Source organism: Euphorbia lathyris, chromosome 4, assembly GCF_963576675.1.
Source record: "Euphorbia lathyris chromosome 4, ddEupLath1.1, whole genome shotgun sequence".
NCBI lineage: Eukaryota > Viridiplantae > Streptophyta > Magnoliopsida > Malpighiales > Euphorbiaceae > Euphorbia > Euphorbia lathyris.
In genome coordinates, this window is record NC_088913.1 from 72,281,524 (window position 1) to 72,300,326 (window position 18,803).

At 37.0% G+C, this 18,803-nt stretch overlaps 1 protein-coding gene across 26 annotated transcripts; it reads left to right on the forward strand.

Moving 5' to 3' along the window:
* Positions 1 to 639: 639 nt before the first annotated feature.
* On the forward strand, positions 640 to 17,091 carry LOC136226320 (uncharacterized). Of its 26 annotated transcripts, XR_010687688.1 has the most exons (9): positions 647 to 1,011; positions 1,265 to 1,364; positions 1,584 to 1,664; positions 2,266 to 2,355; positions 2,827 to 3,040; positions 4,205 to 4,278; positions 15,254 to 15,303; positions 16,114 to 16,243; positions 16,701 to 17,089. XR_010687688.1 is itself a non-coding variant. In XM_066014738.1 (8 exons), the coding sequence occupies exons 3-7, from the start codon at positions 1,713 to 1,715 to the stop codon at positions 16,148 to 16,150; spliced, it is 270 nt and encodes an 89-aa protein (XP_065870810.1). In that variant the 5' UTR covers positions 640 to 1,011; positions 1,265 to 1,364; positions 1,584 to 1,712; the 3' UTR covers positions 16,151 to 16,243; positions 16,701 to 17,091. The 26 variants fall into 26 exon arrangements, 21 of the variants coding, with proteins under 21 accessions (XP_065870810.1, XP_065870802.1, XP_065870800.1 ...); XM_066014738.1 differs by lacking the exon at positions 2,827 to 3,040 and having other exon boundaries at positions 640 to 1,011; positions 1,584 to 1,731; positions 16,701 to 17,091; XM_066014740.1 differs by lacking the exon at positions 15,254 to 15,303 and having other exon boundaries at positions 669 to 1,011; positions 1,584 to 1,731; positions 16,701 to 17,086.
* The last annotated feature ends 1,712 nt before the right edge of the window (positions 17,092 to 18,803 follow it).

The following is an 18,803-nucleotide window of genomic DNA, read 5'->3' on the forward strand; positions in this document are numbered from 1 at the left end:
GGTAAATCGATCAAGAGATACTAAACAAGTTATATCTTTCGAACCCGCTTGAAACCCGTTCAGTTGGCTGGTTGAACTGGTGAACCGTTGAACCTGTCATGGATTAACGGGCTTAACCAGTCCAAATTTTATTATTTAAAAAAAATTAAAAATCAGATTTAATTTAAATTATTAACTCATTAATTGATTAGTTAGGAATCAATTAATAATTAGAATTACAATTAATGCTAAGGTGTATTGTTGTTGGTGGAATTAGAAAATTAATTAGACTCTAGAAATGGAGCGGGTTGGGGATGGGGCGAGCAAATTCCATCCTCATCACTACAAGAAAATTGAGTATCAGTGAGAAAAAATTAACGAGAATAACAATATATTCTCACTAAAAACATAATCTCAACAATTTTAATGAGAATAATTTATATACTTTAATATTAATAATAAAATAATTTATTTATTAATTTTTATTTTATTTTATTCTCATTGATACCTATTTTTTCTAAATTTATTAAATTTCATTTCTCATTATTTTACTATATAATATTAATAAGATAGTTTATTCTCATTAAATCCTTACAAATAATTTACTAAATTGAGTTACCGCCCAAACTTTGCCCCAAATATTTCGGCTCCTGGTAAAAATTGAGGTTGCCGCCCAAAAATTTGCCCCAAATTTTAGAAAACCCTATTTCCCACCACCTAAATTTCATTCATCAACCCCTATCCCTAATTTCATTCCACACTCCTTATTCCTGCCGCAACCCATTTTCACACATCCCCGACTTTCAGATAAAATCTCATTCCTCAATCTCAATTTCAAATTGAAATTCACGGCCTCACCCTCACACGACCTGAAAGTATGTGACCTAATCGCTTCCTGCACTTCTGCGACTCTAAAACCTAACTACGGGTATGAACCTATACTGCTTTTTTTCACTTACAAATAATGGTGGAGATGAAGTTGTTTTAGCTATTATTGATTCTTTGGGTGCAAACAGTTCTTTGCTGCGTGAGGTGTGCTAAATTTCTCTCTTGCCCAATTTTATTTTAGATTAGGTCATTTTCCATCAATGAATTCATTCCAAGTTTTCTAAGTTGTTTAATGTTGTAGACAAAATGATGACCAATATTCTAATTATTTCAGATATGGTTATTACTTGTTTGACTTGGTTTTTATTGTTTATGGTTTAATTTTCAGATTTTTTTAATGTTTATGTTTGCATTTGGTTACAATTTTGAGGCAGCTTATGTTTTGGGCAAATTGCAGAATAAAGTTGTTTCCCCTACATTTAGCAGAATTCTTAGAGATGTAAATGAGCATCCTATGGTTAGGCATGAAGCTGGATAAGCTCTTAGTTCTATAGGTGGTAAGTCAGTTGTAGTTGTTTGATTTATTGAGTGTGATATGATTATTCTTTCATGAATTATGATGATGGAAGCCAATATATAGATTTGGAGAAGAAGTTAACAATATCATGTAGAATACAGGGATCCAATTGATTTCTCACCTGTAGTTTAGGATGCAAATTGAGCTTTATACCTTCTAAATATTTGCCACTTGGTTTTAAATGCCTGACATCATGTAGAGTACAGGGATGCAATTGACTGAAAAAGAAATTAAACAAGGAGCGGAAAAGAAATTAAAGAGCCTTTGGTTTTGAATCAAGGTACTTGCGGTTGGAACTACTAGTTCTCCTTATCAGCTGGATTGGCTAATGTGTGGCTACCATTTGTGTATGATTTCCAATTTCTTTGATATTACTGTCAATATGGCATATTTTAAATATGTGTTCTCTAATTAAGCCAAATTCTTGGAACCAATCTGCTGAGATGTGAATTTACCCCAATTGTTACTTCTTCACCTTCACATTGCCCAAATGGTATCTTTAACATTAATTGTGTATGTACACACCAATCTTAGTGGGCTATAGGTTTAGGAATTCCAGCTATTCTAATACTAATATCATGCCCACTCTTCTTTTTGGGTATTAAAATATTGTCAAAGTGAAAGCCAATGGCAGTCCAATGACTAGTGTAAAACATGTTATAGTTGTCCCTTTTCAATTACATTCCTCCTAATTCTATCAATGCCAAGCTTTCTTACACAAATCAAGTAGGTACCATTTTCAATTTCTTATTATTATAGTTATTTGTTTCATGAAAGTCAATTTAATTTGCTTACACGAAAATTAACTTTACATATTAGTTATAAATCATCATGAATCATAATTTCTTTGGTTTTAATTAATGCATTCTGATTATTCACAGCCAAGATAGTGGTTCAACTAGCAAAATGCGAGTTCATCCAAGCGGTTGTGCTGCTGTACCCTTCATTCATTAGTGTAGACGATATCAATGGTAAGTTTTGTGCTAAGTACTTTAGGCCATTATCTGATTCTTAGTTTGCATTCTTATTTTTCCAAAAAATAATTTAAAATGCTTAAGGATTACTTGACATATTAGTTGACTTTGCAAGTTTTACCAAATGCTCTATCATGTTAAAATAGGACCAATTCTGTTTACAGAACCGGACCAGTTCTGTAACAGGAACAAGGCTTATCCTGTTACAGACGTGGAGCAGTTCTGAAACAGAACATGCCCTGTTCTGCCCTGCTCTGTTACAGAACTTGTAATAAGTTCTAGACTGGTATACCAGTCCACAACATGTTAACATACTTCTACATCTGTCTCTTTTAAGGTTTATCTCTCTTTTTACCATATCTCCTTATCAATTTTTTTACATTTTTTAATGTCGTAACATCCTTTTTGTAGTCTGTCAGTCTATCTTTTTTACCGTTTTCCTTGATACACTGATGATGTTGTTTCCAGTAGTCATCACACACCGGAGGTCTCTAGCTAGTGCTAGTATAAGATGAGAGCTTACCAAAGCAGTTACATATGCAAAAATTGCAATTGTGAAATAGCAACCAAGTTTAGCATCTGCCAAGAAACCTCCAAGGAGGCCAAGGAGGTTGAGAGTACCCATAAAGTTGGTAACAGTAGTTGCAGATTTTGAAGATGGAATATGCAGATCGCCTACTAAGTAAGTCACAAGATTTGTCAGTTGTAGTTCCTTTGAAGAAGTTTGTATGTCTTTAAAGAAGTTGTCTTGTTACAACTGAGGTTTCTATGACAAATTGCACATATCACATACCATTATGAGGAAATGAGGTTCATATAATGATATTTTTAGACTAGTACAGTTGAGGTTGCTATGACCATAGTTATTAAAGGCGCGCCTGAGGCGCGCCTATGGCGCATGGCGCACCAGGCGCAGGCCTTAGCGCCATGGCAGCCCCATGGCAAGGCGCAATTGCCATGGCGCTCGCCTGGTGCGCCATTTTGCGCCAAATGCAATTGCCAAAGGCGCACCAAAGCGCGCCTTGGCAGTTAGAGGCAGTTATGAGAAGTTTTTTCATATATCTAGGATGGAGCACATGTTCTATTAACAAAAAGTATTAAAGAGGAGAGAAATTATATGTTTTAAACTAATTAGAAGACGAAGAGACAGAGTCATTTGAAGAGTTGAAGATGAACTCGTGTTTGAAAATGATACTCTAACATGGGGTTTAGTTGGTAAGGCTGCTGGAGTTGAAGAGATTGCATATAACACTAGAAGAGTAGGAAAAAAGGCTAAAGTATCATCTTCCAAGGGTCGAGGGAAAAGCCCATGTAGTTGTTCGAGATGAGGAGGAAGAAGAAACTGAGTTTGTTGATGAGGATGAAGAGGATCAGTTTGATGATGATGCTTTAGATGAGGAGTGTGATAGTGATGATGAGGAGTGATGGATTTGGAGAGTTTTGATTAGGAGTAGAACTTAGGAATTAGTATTCAACTTTAAAGTTTGCTAATATGGGGTTTATTTTGCATTTTAAATTTATTTATGCTTAAGATATTTTCATGATTTAGTATTCATTGCATTTTTATGTTAGTTTTATAGTTTTATAATTTTTATTTTTGTAAGTGCGCCTTGTCTCGCTATGGCGCGCGCCATCGCCGTGCGCCATGCGCCAAGGCTCCAGGACCCCTTGCGCCTTAGTGCGCCATGCGCCTTTAATAACTATGGCTATGACGAATTGCGCATATCAATTCCAATTATGAGGAAATGAGGTTGATATGACAAATTGCACATATCACACACCATTGTACAGTCTATGTTCAGAACTGATTATGCTAGCATTTTCTGTTTTCTTCTTATTCTCGTAGGAAAAGGTTATGTCAAAATTCAGCTACTTGGAATAATTAAAGCTGCTTCAGAAGGCAAGGGACATGGGAGGCAGGTACAACATGCATAAATCTTCTCATCTCATAAGTAATTGTTGAACTGAATATCCTCTTGCCCAATTAGCTGTTTGTCATTGTAGAATCAACGTGCCTTTCCGTTTCAGGTTATTGTTGTTGGTCCCTTGTAAGGTTGTAAGTATAGTTCCAAGGGGGGGGGGTTAGGAACTATTTTACCTTTTAAAACGATTAGGGCAGATTTCTTTTCTTTTAGAAAAGATTATATGACAGCGGCGCTGATCAATCGACAAGACACTGGCTTAGTCAACTAGTGACTAGGTCAGTTTCGTTGCTTAGATCAGGAAATAGCACTTAGAGTCTATTCCTGACTTAATTCGTTGGCAGCGCACAACTCAGCTTGACCTCTTTTACTTGGTCAGTTTTAGTTTGTTTTAAGCAAGCAATATAGATAAGGAGTTAAGGTTTAGAAATACTTCACTCAGCAGATTTATCCAGGTTCGGCTTCATCTAAGCCTACGTCCTATCCCCGGAACACTTCCGAGATTTCAAATCCTCTACTGAGCTCTTTAAAGGTAGAGCCTCAAACCTTTTACAATATCAGCAATTGAGTATGACAAGAGTACCTTCCTCTATACTTCTACTCAATCATAATCTCTCCGCTGAGTACTTAAAACCGAATACTCAGCCTCTCCTTTCTATTCCTAGAAATGATTAAGATTTGTCCTAAACAACAATTGCTAGAACACTTTAGATGATTGAGAATCAATCACTCTAGACTTTTACACAAATGAATAAGCTTGTAGTGTAATAATTTGCTTTGCTTTTGATGGAGAACTTTTGTACACGTTTGATCAGCGTAACGGATTTTGCTCAAAGTTCTCTATGGAATGTGGATTCTGAATGCTCTATTTATAGAGAGCTGTGAGAGCTTCTGGTTATTTCGAATTTCGAAATAACCGTTGGAGGGAAACGGCTACAGGTCGTTTTCACTCAGTCTGTCAGCAGTTCTCTTAGCCAATCAGATTCCAGCATCTTCTGTTCTTCGGTCAGTGTGACAGTATGTTCCTCCATTTTGGGTAACGTCAACCAGACAGCTTGCTGTGTCTTCTGATCTTTACTCGAAGAGGAAATACTTTGTCTGGAAGCTGTCTTGTGGTCAGCGGCTGTCTTGTACGTTTTGTCGAGACAGCTCAGCAGCTTCATACCGAAGTTGTCTACGTGGATCTTTTCGATCCTTCTTTGCTCAGCATGCGTTTCATTACTTCAACGGTAGTGTTTTGGAGATACGCGGGCTGAGTGATCTTGGGCTTGTTTGACTTGGGCCTTGACTTCCATATAGGGCTTGGGCCTTATGATCTTTATGTCTTATAACAATTATAAACTCAACATTGAACAAACACATTAGTAACAATAAATCAAAGCATTTAAACTTAATGTGTTATAGAATATTTAATTTCACTTAATTAATTTTGTCAAATCAAAATCCTGTGGAAAGGTGTTTCAACAAACTCCCTCATTTTGATGTTGGCAAAACTAATCAGCAAGGAACTCAGCTTTGAGCTCCTCCATGATAGTTGACCTTTTTAATTAAGTGAACTCCCCCGTAAGGGCTGAGCTACTGACTTAGTTTTATTCTAAACATTCTAAGGTTTAATTGAATAAGTCTAAGATCAGTTTTCAGGTATAGGTCAGCTTATGGGACAACTATTTTACTCAGTATTCAGCGGAAGTAATGTATAGTGACAGAGCATAGCGCTGAGTAATTTATTTGTTCAATGGTTTATATTAGACAAGTCCAAATATTCTATTTTATAGTAATGCAAGTATTCCAAAAGTAACAGAAGTTAGGCATATTGAATTTGTAAAACAGAAGAGAATAAGGACAAGGCATAAAATTAAAATTCCTCTTCCTAACTTCTAACTCTCTAGTTTCTAACTTAGAGTTCCTTCTCCTTAGTTGCCACTTTTCTCCCCCGTTTTGCCAGCATCAGCAGTAGGCAAATTGACGGTAGGGGCAGGAGACTTGGCTTGTTCTTGCAGCAGACGAATTTGACCCTCCAAAGAATTCATGTGATTGACCATAGTCAACATGAGTGCGGTCATCTTGGTCATCTGAGCTTGTGTTGGTTGCTGCGTCTGAGCCGAAGAGAAGTGGTTGATCAAGTCATGGATTTCACGCAGAATTTGGTGAGTTACAGGTGGATGAGAGGACTGGTCATGGTTTGGTGGAGGATGAGCTTGTTCCTAAAGCAGATTGTTAGCTGAGGCAATGACACGCCGTCCTGATTCAGTAGCACCTAAGTGTGCAAATTTGGCAGGAGTGGGCTCGCACTGAGTGCCTTGAGTAGCAGCAGGACTACGGGGTGTGTTGACTTCAGGTGCTGAGTTGCTTTGAGGTGGGAGTTGAGCTTCTTTTGGACTAGCAGGGGTTTTGGCTTGTTTCTCACTTTGAGGAACAGAGACTTGTTTTTGTGGAGAACCCTTTTGAGTAATGTTGGGCTCAGGGACAGTTTCTTCTTCTGTTCTCATTTTCTTCTGAGCTGACTCAGCTATGTCCTGATCAGCTTTCTTTTTGTTCCTTTCCATTAGCCGTACCTTTCTGGGGACAGTACGAATATCCTTCGAGCAGGCTCCCTTTTTCTTCTTTTTCTCATCTTGAGCAATCTCAGATGGCACAGTAGAAGTATACTCAGTTTGAGCAGTTTCAGCCATAACATGAGCTATAGCATCATCCAGATCTGTTAGATTTTCCATTTCTCCAATGGGTTGCTCAGTGTCAGCCATAATATCCTCCTTCTCAGTGCTTCCATTTCCGTCATATCCTTTCAAGGGTTGACTATGTGATAGGCCATTCAGCACTCCTGTAGTGATAACATTTCCTGAGGAACTTATTTCACCTATAGTCTCTATATTCTTGTCCTGAATTATCTTTGTGATGAGATAACCCAAACGAAGCTTCCTTCCACTTCGTTGAAAAGCTCCGACCAAAAAGACAGGAAGATTGAATGGAGTGCCTGTCAGCATATGCCAGATGAAACATTGTTCAAAGTTGGAGGCGGATGAGGGTGAGCTGAGTTTAGGAAAGATGAAGTTGGTCAGCATGAAATGGACCATCTTCTGATTTTTGCCCATGCAGGTGCTGGGTACTTCTCCTTTGTAGTCTCTGGGTTTACAGAACCCCTTCATCTTTTCTGCGATGGCTTTTGGTATGAGCTCCTTTGTTGTCCTGAACTGTATTCCTGTGTTTGGTATTTCCAGCAGTGTTGCTAGATAATCAGGAGTGATCACTATCTTTTGACCTTTAACTGTGGTCTCTAAGTAGTCGGAGTCATCTGCATCAACGTGCAGGTTGGAGTAGAATTTTCTCACTATCGTGGGATAGGTTTGTCCGGAAAGAGAGAAGAGACCTTTCCATTTGTTCTTTTCTATCCATTCACAGAATGGTTTCTCAGAAGAGACGAAGCCAGAAGAAAAGTATCAGCTCCTTAGTACTTCTTGACTCTTGGCCCAAGAGTGTACTTTGATCATCCTTTTTACCATGCTAGTTGAAGGACCAGCCTGATCAGTGGATTTTAGGTTTGGAGAGAAGGTACTTCTGTTGAAGGACATTTTTGAAGTTCTGAGGCTCTTAAGTGCTTAAGGAAAATCTGAAGCTTTCTAAAGTTCAGTATGCGTGGAGAGTGGTAGTGGGAAAATACCTACTATTTATAGATTTTTAACTTAAGTTTGCGTTTGAATTTAAGTCGGTTTTGCCCTTGGGTTGTCCAATCGGCAGAAAATCTGACATTTATGACACTTTGCGACGTTTTCGGCGCATGCGCAGTACAGGTGTCATTACGCGTGCGGTTGCATTAAATGCAAATGATTACCTTTACTCAGCGTTTGTTGGTATAAACGTTTTGTATTCTAAGTAGTCAGTTTTGTTCAACGGATAGTTGTAGAGGTTTAGTTACTCGGCATGAGATAACTCACTCAAGTGTGCATTTATTTCTGGGCATGTGATTTTGACAGATACTCTTTAAAATTCTCAGCATGTTAACATTCATTCAGCATGCATCATATCACATTTTTACTTAGGAATTTAAGACAGTGGATTAAACATACCAATGGCTTCTCTCAGTATGCTAAATTGCTCTCGTGCTAGAGGTTTTGTAAAGATATCAGCAAGCTGCTCATCTGTTGGCACATAAGTCAGCTTAATTTCTTTCTTGAGTACATGATCTCTGATGAAGTGATGCCTTATGCTGACATGCTTCATCCTGCTGTGCTGGATTGGGTTCTTTGAGAGGTCAATTGCACTCTTGTTGTCGCATTTGACTTTAATTGTCTTTGTTTGAACACCATAATCTTCAAGCTGTTGCTTAATCCATAGGACTTGAGCAACACAGTTTCCAGCAGCAATGTACTCAGCTTCAGTTGTGGACAGGGCTACTGACGCCTGCTTCTTGCTGAACCAACATACAAGACAGCTTCCTAGGAAATGGCATCCTCCAGAGGTGCTTTTTCTTTCCAGCTTGTCTCGTCCATAGTCAGCGTCAGTGTATCCAATGAGTGTAAAGTCATGAGTATTTGGATACCACAAACCTGCATTTACTGAGCTTTGCAAATATCTAAGGATCCTTTTTACAGCTATGTAATGGGATTCCTTAGGGTTAGCTTGATATCTAGCACAATAACATACTGAGAACTGAATGTCTGGCCTACTTGCTGTTAAGTAAAGTAAAGAGCCAATCATACCTCGGTATAACTTGCTGTCTACTGATTTACCATTTTCATCAGCACAGAGGACAGTGTCAGTGCCCATAGGAGTGGATATTGGCTTACAATGTTCTAGTTCATATTTCTTCAATATCTCCTTGGCATATTTAGCCTGACTGATGAATATGCCATTCTTTCCTTGTTTAATTTGAAGTCCGAGGAAGAAGTTGAGTTCTCCCATCATTGACATTTCGAATTCAGTCTGCATTTGTTTGCTAAATTCCTTGCACATAGATTCATTAGTAGCACCAAATATAATGTCATCTACATATATTTGTGCCAGCAGGGTATCTTTACCCTTTCTCTTAATGAATAAGGTTGTATCAGCTTGACCCCTGACATAATATCTAGTCAGTAAGAATTTGGTCAGCCTCTCATACCAAGCACGTGGTGCTTGCTTGAGGCCATACAGAGCCTTTTTGAGTTTGTAAACGTGGTTTGGGAACTTAGAATCCTCAAACCCTGGAGGCTGATTGACATAGACCTCCTCATTTATTACTCCATTAAGAAATGCACTTTTAACATCCATTTGAAACAATTTAAAATTCATATACGATGCATATGCACATAAAATCCTAATTGCTTCTAGCCTTGCCACTGGGGCAAAGGTCTCACCGTAGTCAATACCTTCTTGCTGACTGTAGCCCTGAGCTACAAGTCTTGCCTTGTTTCTGACTACGTTTCCTTGTTCATCCAGCTTGTTCCTGAAGACCCATCTCGTTCCAATGGTCTTTTGGCTCCTAGGATGTGGCACTAGTTCCCACACATTATTCCTCCTGAACTGATTGAGTTCCTCTTGCATGGCATTCATCCAGAATTCGTCATCCTCAGCTTCGGCAAAGTTCTTCGGCTCCTGTACTGAGACAAAAGCTACATTGTCGAGATACTTCCTTAGTTGATTTCTTGTCATCAGCGTATTTCCAGCTGAGTCAAGAATTGCATTTTCTGAATGCCCTCTTGGGACTCTTATCTCCTTGGGTAGATTTATGTCTTGTTCTATCTGTGTTTCAACATTCTCTGCAGAAGTAGATTGGTCAGTGAAAGTAATCTTAGGTTCACTCTTACTCTTGGTCAGCCGTTTTGTGAAGGACTCAGTAGCTGGTTCTTGATCAGCAGGTGCTGAGTTTGGTTCATCTTCTATCAGCGGCTGGTATCTTCCTGCAGGGTCAGTTTCATCGAGTTGCACATGTATAGATTCTTCTAATACTTGAGTTCTCTTATTAAAAACTCTGTATGCTTTGCTGTTTGTTGAGTAGCCTAGAAAGATAGCCTCATCAGCTTTTGAATCAAATTTGGCTAAGCTATCTTTGGTATTTAAAATAAAGCATCTACAGCCAAAGGCACGAAAGTATCCAATGTTGGGCTTTCGTCCTTTCCAAAGTTCATAAGGGGTTTTCTTAAGTATAGGTCTAACTAGAGCCCTATTCAGAATATAGCATACTGTGTTAACAGCTTCTCCCCAAAAATACTTTGGAAGCCTATGCTCATCCAGCATTGTCCTGGCAATCTCAACCAGAGTTCTGTTCTTCCTTTCAACAACCCCATTTTGCTGAGGCGTTCTAGGAGCAGATAAATTGTGGTCAATGCCGCTGGCTTCACAGAATTCAACAAACTTTTGGTTTTTGAATTCTCCACCGTTATCACTACGGATATGAGCTAATTTTAGGTCTTTCTTATTTTCAATTTTTCTAACCAAGTTTGAAAATGTCTCAAAGGTCTTGTCCTTATTGGTCAGTAGGATAACCAATGTGTACCGAGAGAAATCATCTACAATAACCAAGGAAAACCTTCTTCCACCCAGACTCAGCGGCTGGACTGGACCAAAGAGATCCAAGTGTAGTAACTCTAACGGACGTTTAGTTGAGACAATGTTTTTACTATGAAAAGATTGTTTGGTTTGTTTTCCAGCTTGGCAAGCGTGACATGTTTTTACTATGAAAAGATTGTGTAGTAACCCTCAACCAATTGCTTTCTTGCTAATTTGGCCAGGAGGTCCATGCTTACATGACCAAGTCTCCTGTGCCATAGCCAGGAATTTTCTTCCTTTGTTACTAAGCACACAGTTTTTGAAAACTTTTTCTCTAAGTCTAGCATAAAGACATTATCTATCCGAGGGGCAGTTAAAATTAACTCATTAGTTTTACCCTCGTATATTTTACATCCAGTAGTATCAAATATAACTTTTCTCCCATTGTCACATAGCTGAGCTACGCTGAGTAAGTTATATTTGAGTCCACTGACTAGGGAGACAGATTCAATAGTAGGGTTACCTCCGATGATTCCTGAGCCTACTATCTTACCCTTCTTGTTGTCTCCAAAACTTACACTCCCTCCTCGTTTACGTTCAAACGTGATGAACTGAGTTTCATCACCCGTCATATGCCTTGAGCATGCGCTGTCAATATACCACATCTTTGACTTCTCGGCACATCTCAGGCTTACCTGCATTGTAACTAGTTACTTTTAGGTACCCAATTCTTTTTGGGTCCTGACTTGTTAGGTGCAACAGGTATAGCATCATATTTTATTTTATGGCGACATACATTGATAGTATGGCCATTCTTTCCACAGAAGTCACAACTGACCTTCTGTTTAGGATTTTTTACTGACTTGTCAGCACCCTAGTGCTGAGCGTGCCAGCACACTTTAGTAGTGTGTCCTAACTTCCCACAAAAGTCACATTGGACTTTTCGCTGGGGATTTCGTCTCTGCTGAGTACCTTGGTACTGTGTACCTTGATACTGAGTTCTCAGCGGAAAATTGTTTTTGTTTGGAACCTTTAACTGGTTCTGAATGGTTGTGACATCCTTCCTCAGTTTCTTTGAAACTGACTGGACTTCAGAGACAGACTCATGAATAATTTTCATATTTTCATGCAAAACTGATTTGTCTTGAAGAAGGTATCTGAGGTCACTTAGTTTGACCTCTTCTACTTCATCACAGCGCCGGCTGAGTGCTTTAATCTTCATGTTACACTTTTTAACAAATGTATAGAGATCACTCAGGGCGTTACCCATTTCATTTCTGAGTTGAGAGAGTGAGATTACCTCATTAGATTGCTCTTCGTTATCTGACTCATCAGATTGGTCAGCATGCTCAGAAATGCATGGCTCAACAAGTTCGTCAGCCATAAAGCATATCTTCGCTGACTCGGTGGCCTCAGTTTCTGTTGATGAAGATTCATCACTGTCACTCCAAGTAGCCACCATTGCCTTCTTCCCACTTTTCTTTTCTTTCCTCAGCGTGGGGCAGTTTGACTTAATATGGCCATCTTGGTGGCACTCAAAGCATGTAATGGGCTTTGAGCTGTCCTTTCTGTATTTGCTGTCGCTTGAGTCAGCCTTATACTTATCAAACTTTTTGTAAGGCTTTTTAGAATATTTGTCGTTCTTCCTGAACAGCCTCTTCATCTTTCTTGTGAACATAGCCATCTCCTCATCATCAGTTGAACTCCCGTCAGTGGAGTCAGCCTTCATGACAAGTGACTTCTGCTTCTTGTCATCAGATTTTTCCTTCACGTCAAAGTTTTTCATGGATATCTCATGGGTCAGCAATGAACCGATGAGTTCGTCATATTTGTAGGTGGTTAAATCCTGAGCTTCCTCAACTGCTGTCTTCTTTGCTTGCCAGTCTTTTGGAAGACTCCTGAGTATCTTTTTGACTTGTTCTTCCTCAGTTAAGATTTTCCCAAGTCTCTTGAGCTCATTAATGATGTTGGTGAACCTTGCGTTCATGTCTGAAATGCCCTCATCATTGTTTATCTCGAACAGCTCGTACAGTCTCATCTGCTGATTCACCTTGGATTCTTTTACTTTGTTTGTTCCCTCGTAGGTGACTTCCAGCTTTTTCCAGATCTCTTGTCCCGACTCACAACCTGAGATTTTGTTATATTCTGCAGCATCGAGCGCACAGTGAAGCATATTGATAGCCGAAGCATGGTTTTGAAGCTTCTTAAGATCATCCTCTGTCCATTCAACCTCAGCTTTAACAACTGACTGGCCAGCAACAACTTTCACAGGTACAAACGGGCCTTGGACTATAGATAGCCAGGCACTCATGTTTGTAGCTTGAATGAAGTTCTTCATCCTATTCTTCCAAAAGGTATAGTTTGACCCGAAGAATAGGGGAGGCCTGGTAATGGACAGCCCCTCAGGTAATATCTGAGTTGTCTGGTTTCCAGGGAGAAACCGAGTGCTATTTTCGCCCATGGTATGGATCAACTCAAGGTTGTTAGACCTTTAGTAATGAGCTTTTAAGCTCTGATACCACTTGTTGGTCCCTTGTAAGGTTGCAAGTATAGTTCCAAGGGGGGTTATGAACTATTTTACCTTTTAAAACAATTAGGGCAGATTTCTTTTCTTGTAGAAAAGATTATATGACAGCGGCGCTGATCAATCGACAAGACACTGGCTTAGTCAACTAGTGACTAGGTCAGTTTCGTTGCTTAGATCAGGAAATAGCACTTAGAGTCTATTCCTGACTTAATTCGTTGGCAGCGCACAACTCAGCTTGACCTCTTTTACTTGGTCAGTTTTAGTTTGTTTTAAGCAAGCAATATAGATAAGGAGTTAAGGTTTAGAAATACTTCACTCAGCAGATTTATCCAGGTTCGGCTTCTTCTAAGCCTACGTCCTGTCCCCGGAACACTTCCGAGATTTCAAATCCTCTACTGAGCTCTTTAAAGGTAGAGCCTCAAACCTTTTACAATATCAGCAATTGAGTATGACAAGAGTACCTTCCTTTATACTTCTACTCAATCCTAATCTCTCCGCTGAGTACTTAAAACCGAGTACTCAGCCTCTCCTTTCTATTCCTAGAAATGATTAAGATTTGTCCTAAACAACAATTGCTAGAACACCTTAGATGATTGAGAATCAATCACTCTAGACTTTTACACAAATGAATAAGCTTGTAGTGTAAGAATTTGCTTTGCTTTTGATGGAGAACTTTTGTACACGTTTGATCAGCGTAACGGCTTTTGCTCAAAGTTCTCTATGGAATGTGGATTCTGAATGCTCTATTTATAGAGAGCTGTGAGAGCTTCTGGTTATTTCGAATTTCGAAATAACCGTTGGAGGGAAACGGCTACAGGTCGTTTTCACTCAGTCTGTCAGCAGTTCTCTTAGCCAATCAGATTCCAGCATCTTCTGTTCTTCGGTCAGTGTGACAGTATGTTCCTCCATTTTGGGTAACGTCAACCAGACAGCTTGCTGTGTCTTCTGATCTTTACTCGAAGAGGAAATACTTTGTCTGGAAGCTGTCTTGTGGTCAGCGACTGTCTTGTACGTTTTGTCGAGACAGCTCAGCAGCTTCATACCGAAGTTGTCTACGTGGATCTTCTCGATCCTTCTTTGCTCAACATGCGTTTCATTACTTCAACGGCAGTGTTTTGGAGATACGCGGGCTGAGTGATCTTGGGCTTGTTTGACTTGGGCCTTGACTTCCATATAGGGCTTGGGCCTTATGATCTTTATGTCTTATAACAATTATAAACTCAACATTGAACAAACACATTAGTAACAATAAATCAAAGCATTTAAACTTAATGTGTTATAGAATATTTAATTTCACTTAATTAATTTTGTCAAATCAAAATCCTGTGGAAAGGTGTTTCAACAATTGTTGCTGCCAAGTCTTTGGACATAATATTGCTGGTTCTTGATGCCTCAAAGATAAAAAACTTTTTAGCTGATATGGTATTGTATTTACTACTACTAAAAACTAAATAATATGGCTTGTATGTAAGCCTCTACTTAGACTTAGTTTACTCTTTATTGGATATAATGTCTTTCTTTGTTTTGGGCTTAATTAACCCATTGATGAAACTTCAAAAATTACCAGGTCAAAAAGGCTATACCCTTCCTTATTGTCCTTGGATTTAAACAAAATGTGAAGATTCTATTCTAAATAACCATAATTTCTTCTAGGATGATGATGAGATATTATGAAATTGTTGTTCTGACATAATCAAGAGCCTCCAAATCTAGTGTTATTTTTGCCCCATCATTTGCTTAATATTTACTCCCTTTCCATGTGTTCTTGCTGTTATAGTTCCTGGTATTGCAACATGCGTAAAAATAACTGATATGTTGATGGAAGCAGTGGTTTCTTATTGCAAATCTCTTGAAACTTTTTCACTGGATTCAGAAATTATCCAAGCTAGCGGTGTTCTTTGGATTGTCCAAGGATGCCCTTCTCTTAATGTTTTGAAGTTAGAGTCTATTAATGTTACAGATGATGCTTTGATGACTGTAGGAACAATTGGAATTTCTGGCTCTATATAGTTTTGAGCAACTTACTAACAGGTTAGATATTCTTATTTCACATTGACTTTAGAAATAATATGCTCTGGCTGAGCTATTGAAATATGTCAACCGTAAACACCATTGTTAATAGCTCAAATAAACACCCACACTTACTTGGTGACAATGTTTAAGTTCAAATTTGAACCAGATGGTTCTTAATTACATATCAAGTGTCAACATTTATTAGGATAATAGGTCAGTAATCCAACGAGAATAGCCTTGAAAGTCAACAGTATTTTCGGGGCCATGAGTAGGTTCTAGGGTTGTGTTTTATAAAATTTTGCTCATATCAGTTAAAGTGCTCAAAGGTTGCACCTAGTTGATGTTTCAGAACATGTTCCTATTCATGTCTGTATGTCTCCCTGCATTTGCCAGTACGAAGAGTTCTTAAACAAAGTAGTTTCTTGAACTCCTCTTTAGCGTGTCGGTGAACCAATAAAAGACTCAACTCTTGTGCATTGCTTTGCATACGTGCTCCCTCTTACATTACAGGACATGTTATATCCGTTGACAGAGGATATAGAGAAATAGAAAGTAGATATTTCTTTATCTATATATTTCTAGAGTCCATGTGAGATGGCTATACAGTCATAGCCCTCATACCACTACATGTTGTATAAATTATCTTTGGTGGTCATAGCCCTTTTATATACCAGTAAACTAATTATGTAATTTTACTGGCAATTACTGATTTTAGAATTTAGTAAACTAATTATGTTATAACCAGTTCACTTGTTTTAATTAGAATGGGTTTGCATGTTTAATTAATTCTTAAATAAGGTTCAGTATAACCTACTTGTTTTCTTGTAGTTATTTAAGAAAATGGAACCTGGCAAAGAGTGGATGAGTTGCTTAAATGACCGGTTTGGGGAAAAATACCAAGCTGTCCACTCACCATCAGTTGCATCGCCACCTACAAATATGGACCATCATACATAAGGTGTGTGATCACTACAATTACTTTTTTTTTTTAACAGTTTTATTATGGTTATGGTTGATCTATCTATTTATTGGTTTAAATAAGCATGACATCACAAAGGTAATTGTTATGGTTGATCAATCTATCCATTGGAACAAAAATAATACAAGTAGTATAAATTATCAGCTAAAAGTCATTGTCATGCTTACAAATTATGTTTACAAAACTAAACTTTGCTGTCAGTTTACAAATTATAACCTTTTTTACAGTTTTTTACTAGTAAACTAATAACTCTGTTGATATGCAGAGTAACAAAATTATCACAAAGAAGAAACAAAAGTAATATATTAATTATAAATTATACAGAATCAATGTTTTTCACAACTCATGTGTGGTTTACTTAATTAGTTAACTGTCAGAATTAGTTCACTGTCTGATCTAACAATGTATTAATTATTCTATTTGTTATCTTTTGTAGGCTAACTGGCAGAAGATTTTCAAGCTAAAGATTATCAACATAGACAGTATCTTTTGGTCAAACTGTCTCATTTTGCACGCATATGGATGAAAGTTCTTTCATGTGAACTTATTTTGTAAAGCAAATAGTGAATTGTCTCTATATCTTGGTGGAAAAGAACATGTTCAAGGTGGAGATTATTAATCTACAGTTTGCATTTTTTGAACAGATTATCCCATTTTCATTATAGAGATGAAAGTTATAGAAATAGTCTATGTCTTTGATGAAACTGACTTTGAAAGTCTTTTGAATATATGTTAGCTTTTAGTGGCTTATTTATGATATTATACTATTATATAATCATTATAAACACTACTAGCGAGGATACTAAGCATGATATAATAAGATTATTTTTTTGACACTATTAATTAGTTTTATGATGAAACTACTATTAAATAATAAGGATGTTTTTTTATTATTATAAACACTTTAGTGAGGATAACTTTTATTATTAATATTAATTGTAATGAAAATTATATCAGTATAACGAGAAGATTTTTTATCACTATAAAAATTTTGATGAGAAGATTTTTAATCATTATAAATACTTTTATGAGATGATTTGATTATCATTAAAAATAGTTTAATGAAGATACAATTATTCTCATAATATGGTAATAGCAAGAATAACACTTCATTCTCGTTATTACTTTTAGTAGCGAACCCCTATAGTGAGGATAGCCATGAGAGTAATTATTCTCACTAAAATCGCTTTAGTGAGGATATTTAGACTTTTATTGAGGATTTTTCTTCTCGTTAAAAGCCTTTTTTTGTAGTGCATCCTTATTCGTAATGGAGATTTCCCATCCCTGTCCTGTTGAAAAAAATGGGGATAAATTTTTCCCCATCCCCGTACCAATTAATGGGTAATTGGGATCCCATAGATATACCCGCCACATTTTGTAAATTTTTTCTAAACTAATATTAAATATATATGATTTACTTAATATATTTTATTTTAAAAAAATAAACATAAAATTATGTAACATCTGATGATGATTAAACACAACCAACAAATAAAAAACAGAGTTGGAAAGTACATCAACTTGTCTTATTATACGAAAAATAGAGAATAACAGACCAATCTAATAAATCAAGTGAAAATTGTAGAATATGACTTTTTGATTTATAAGTTTCAATTAAATAGGAAGTTAGAATTTTCATAACTCTAATCGGAATTGAAATTTTATTATAATAAGAGATTAGGAATTAAAAAGTTTTAATTGTTTAGAATTTAATTGAAAAAGAGGAAAGTTGTAAGTCTAATTTTATTTTAGAATTAGTTTTTTTATTTTTGCAAATTATATTAGTTTTTAATATATATAATATGAAATAGATTTTTTTATATCAATATTACATTTTAATAGATATATGTTTAGTATCCTCATGGATAATCCTAAGGAGGCGTTTGATATTTTTATTGAGATAGGGATAAGATAAATGTTAGGATATACAAGGACAGATAGTTGGGATAATGATAAAAATATGATAGATAGGAATTATTATTCCATGTTTGATATGTTGGATGAGAGGGTAAATTACACACATGATCACTGAACTTCATATCTTCCCAGTATGGTCACTGAACTTTGCACTTCTTAACACGGGTGACCACTCAATTTTAACTAACTTCTCAAAATTACCGTTAACGATCTCAAAATGAAAATATTCAAGAATTAAAGTTGTTCAGAACGATATTTACTATGAAACTACATTTTTTTATTTTCGAAAATCACATTTTTTGGAGATTTCTCTCTTTAAAAATTCATTTTCTCTCTCCTAACCAAACAACACCTAAATGACCTCAAAACAAAAATTTTCAAGAATTAAAGTTCCTTAGAATATTATTAACGCTTTGAATTTTTTATTTTTAGCCGTCAACGGTCGTTTTGAGGCGTTGAGTGGCCACCGGTGTTAAAAAGTGTAAAGTTCAGTGGCTATACCGGGAAGAAATGAAGTTCAGTGGCCATAATGTGAAAATGGGTAAATTTCAGTGGTCATGGGTGTAATTTACCCTTGTATGAGAATAAAGATAAAATAATATATTTTACTATTTTGACCCTA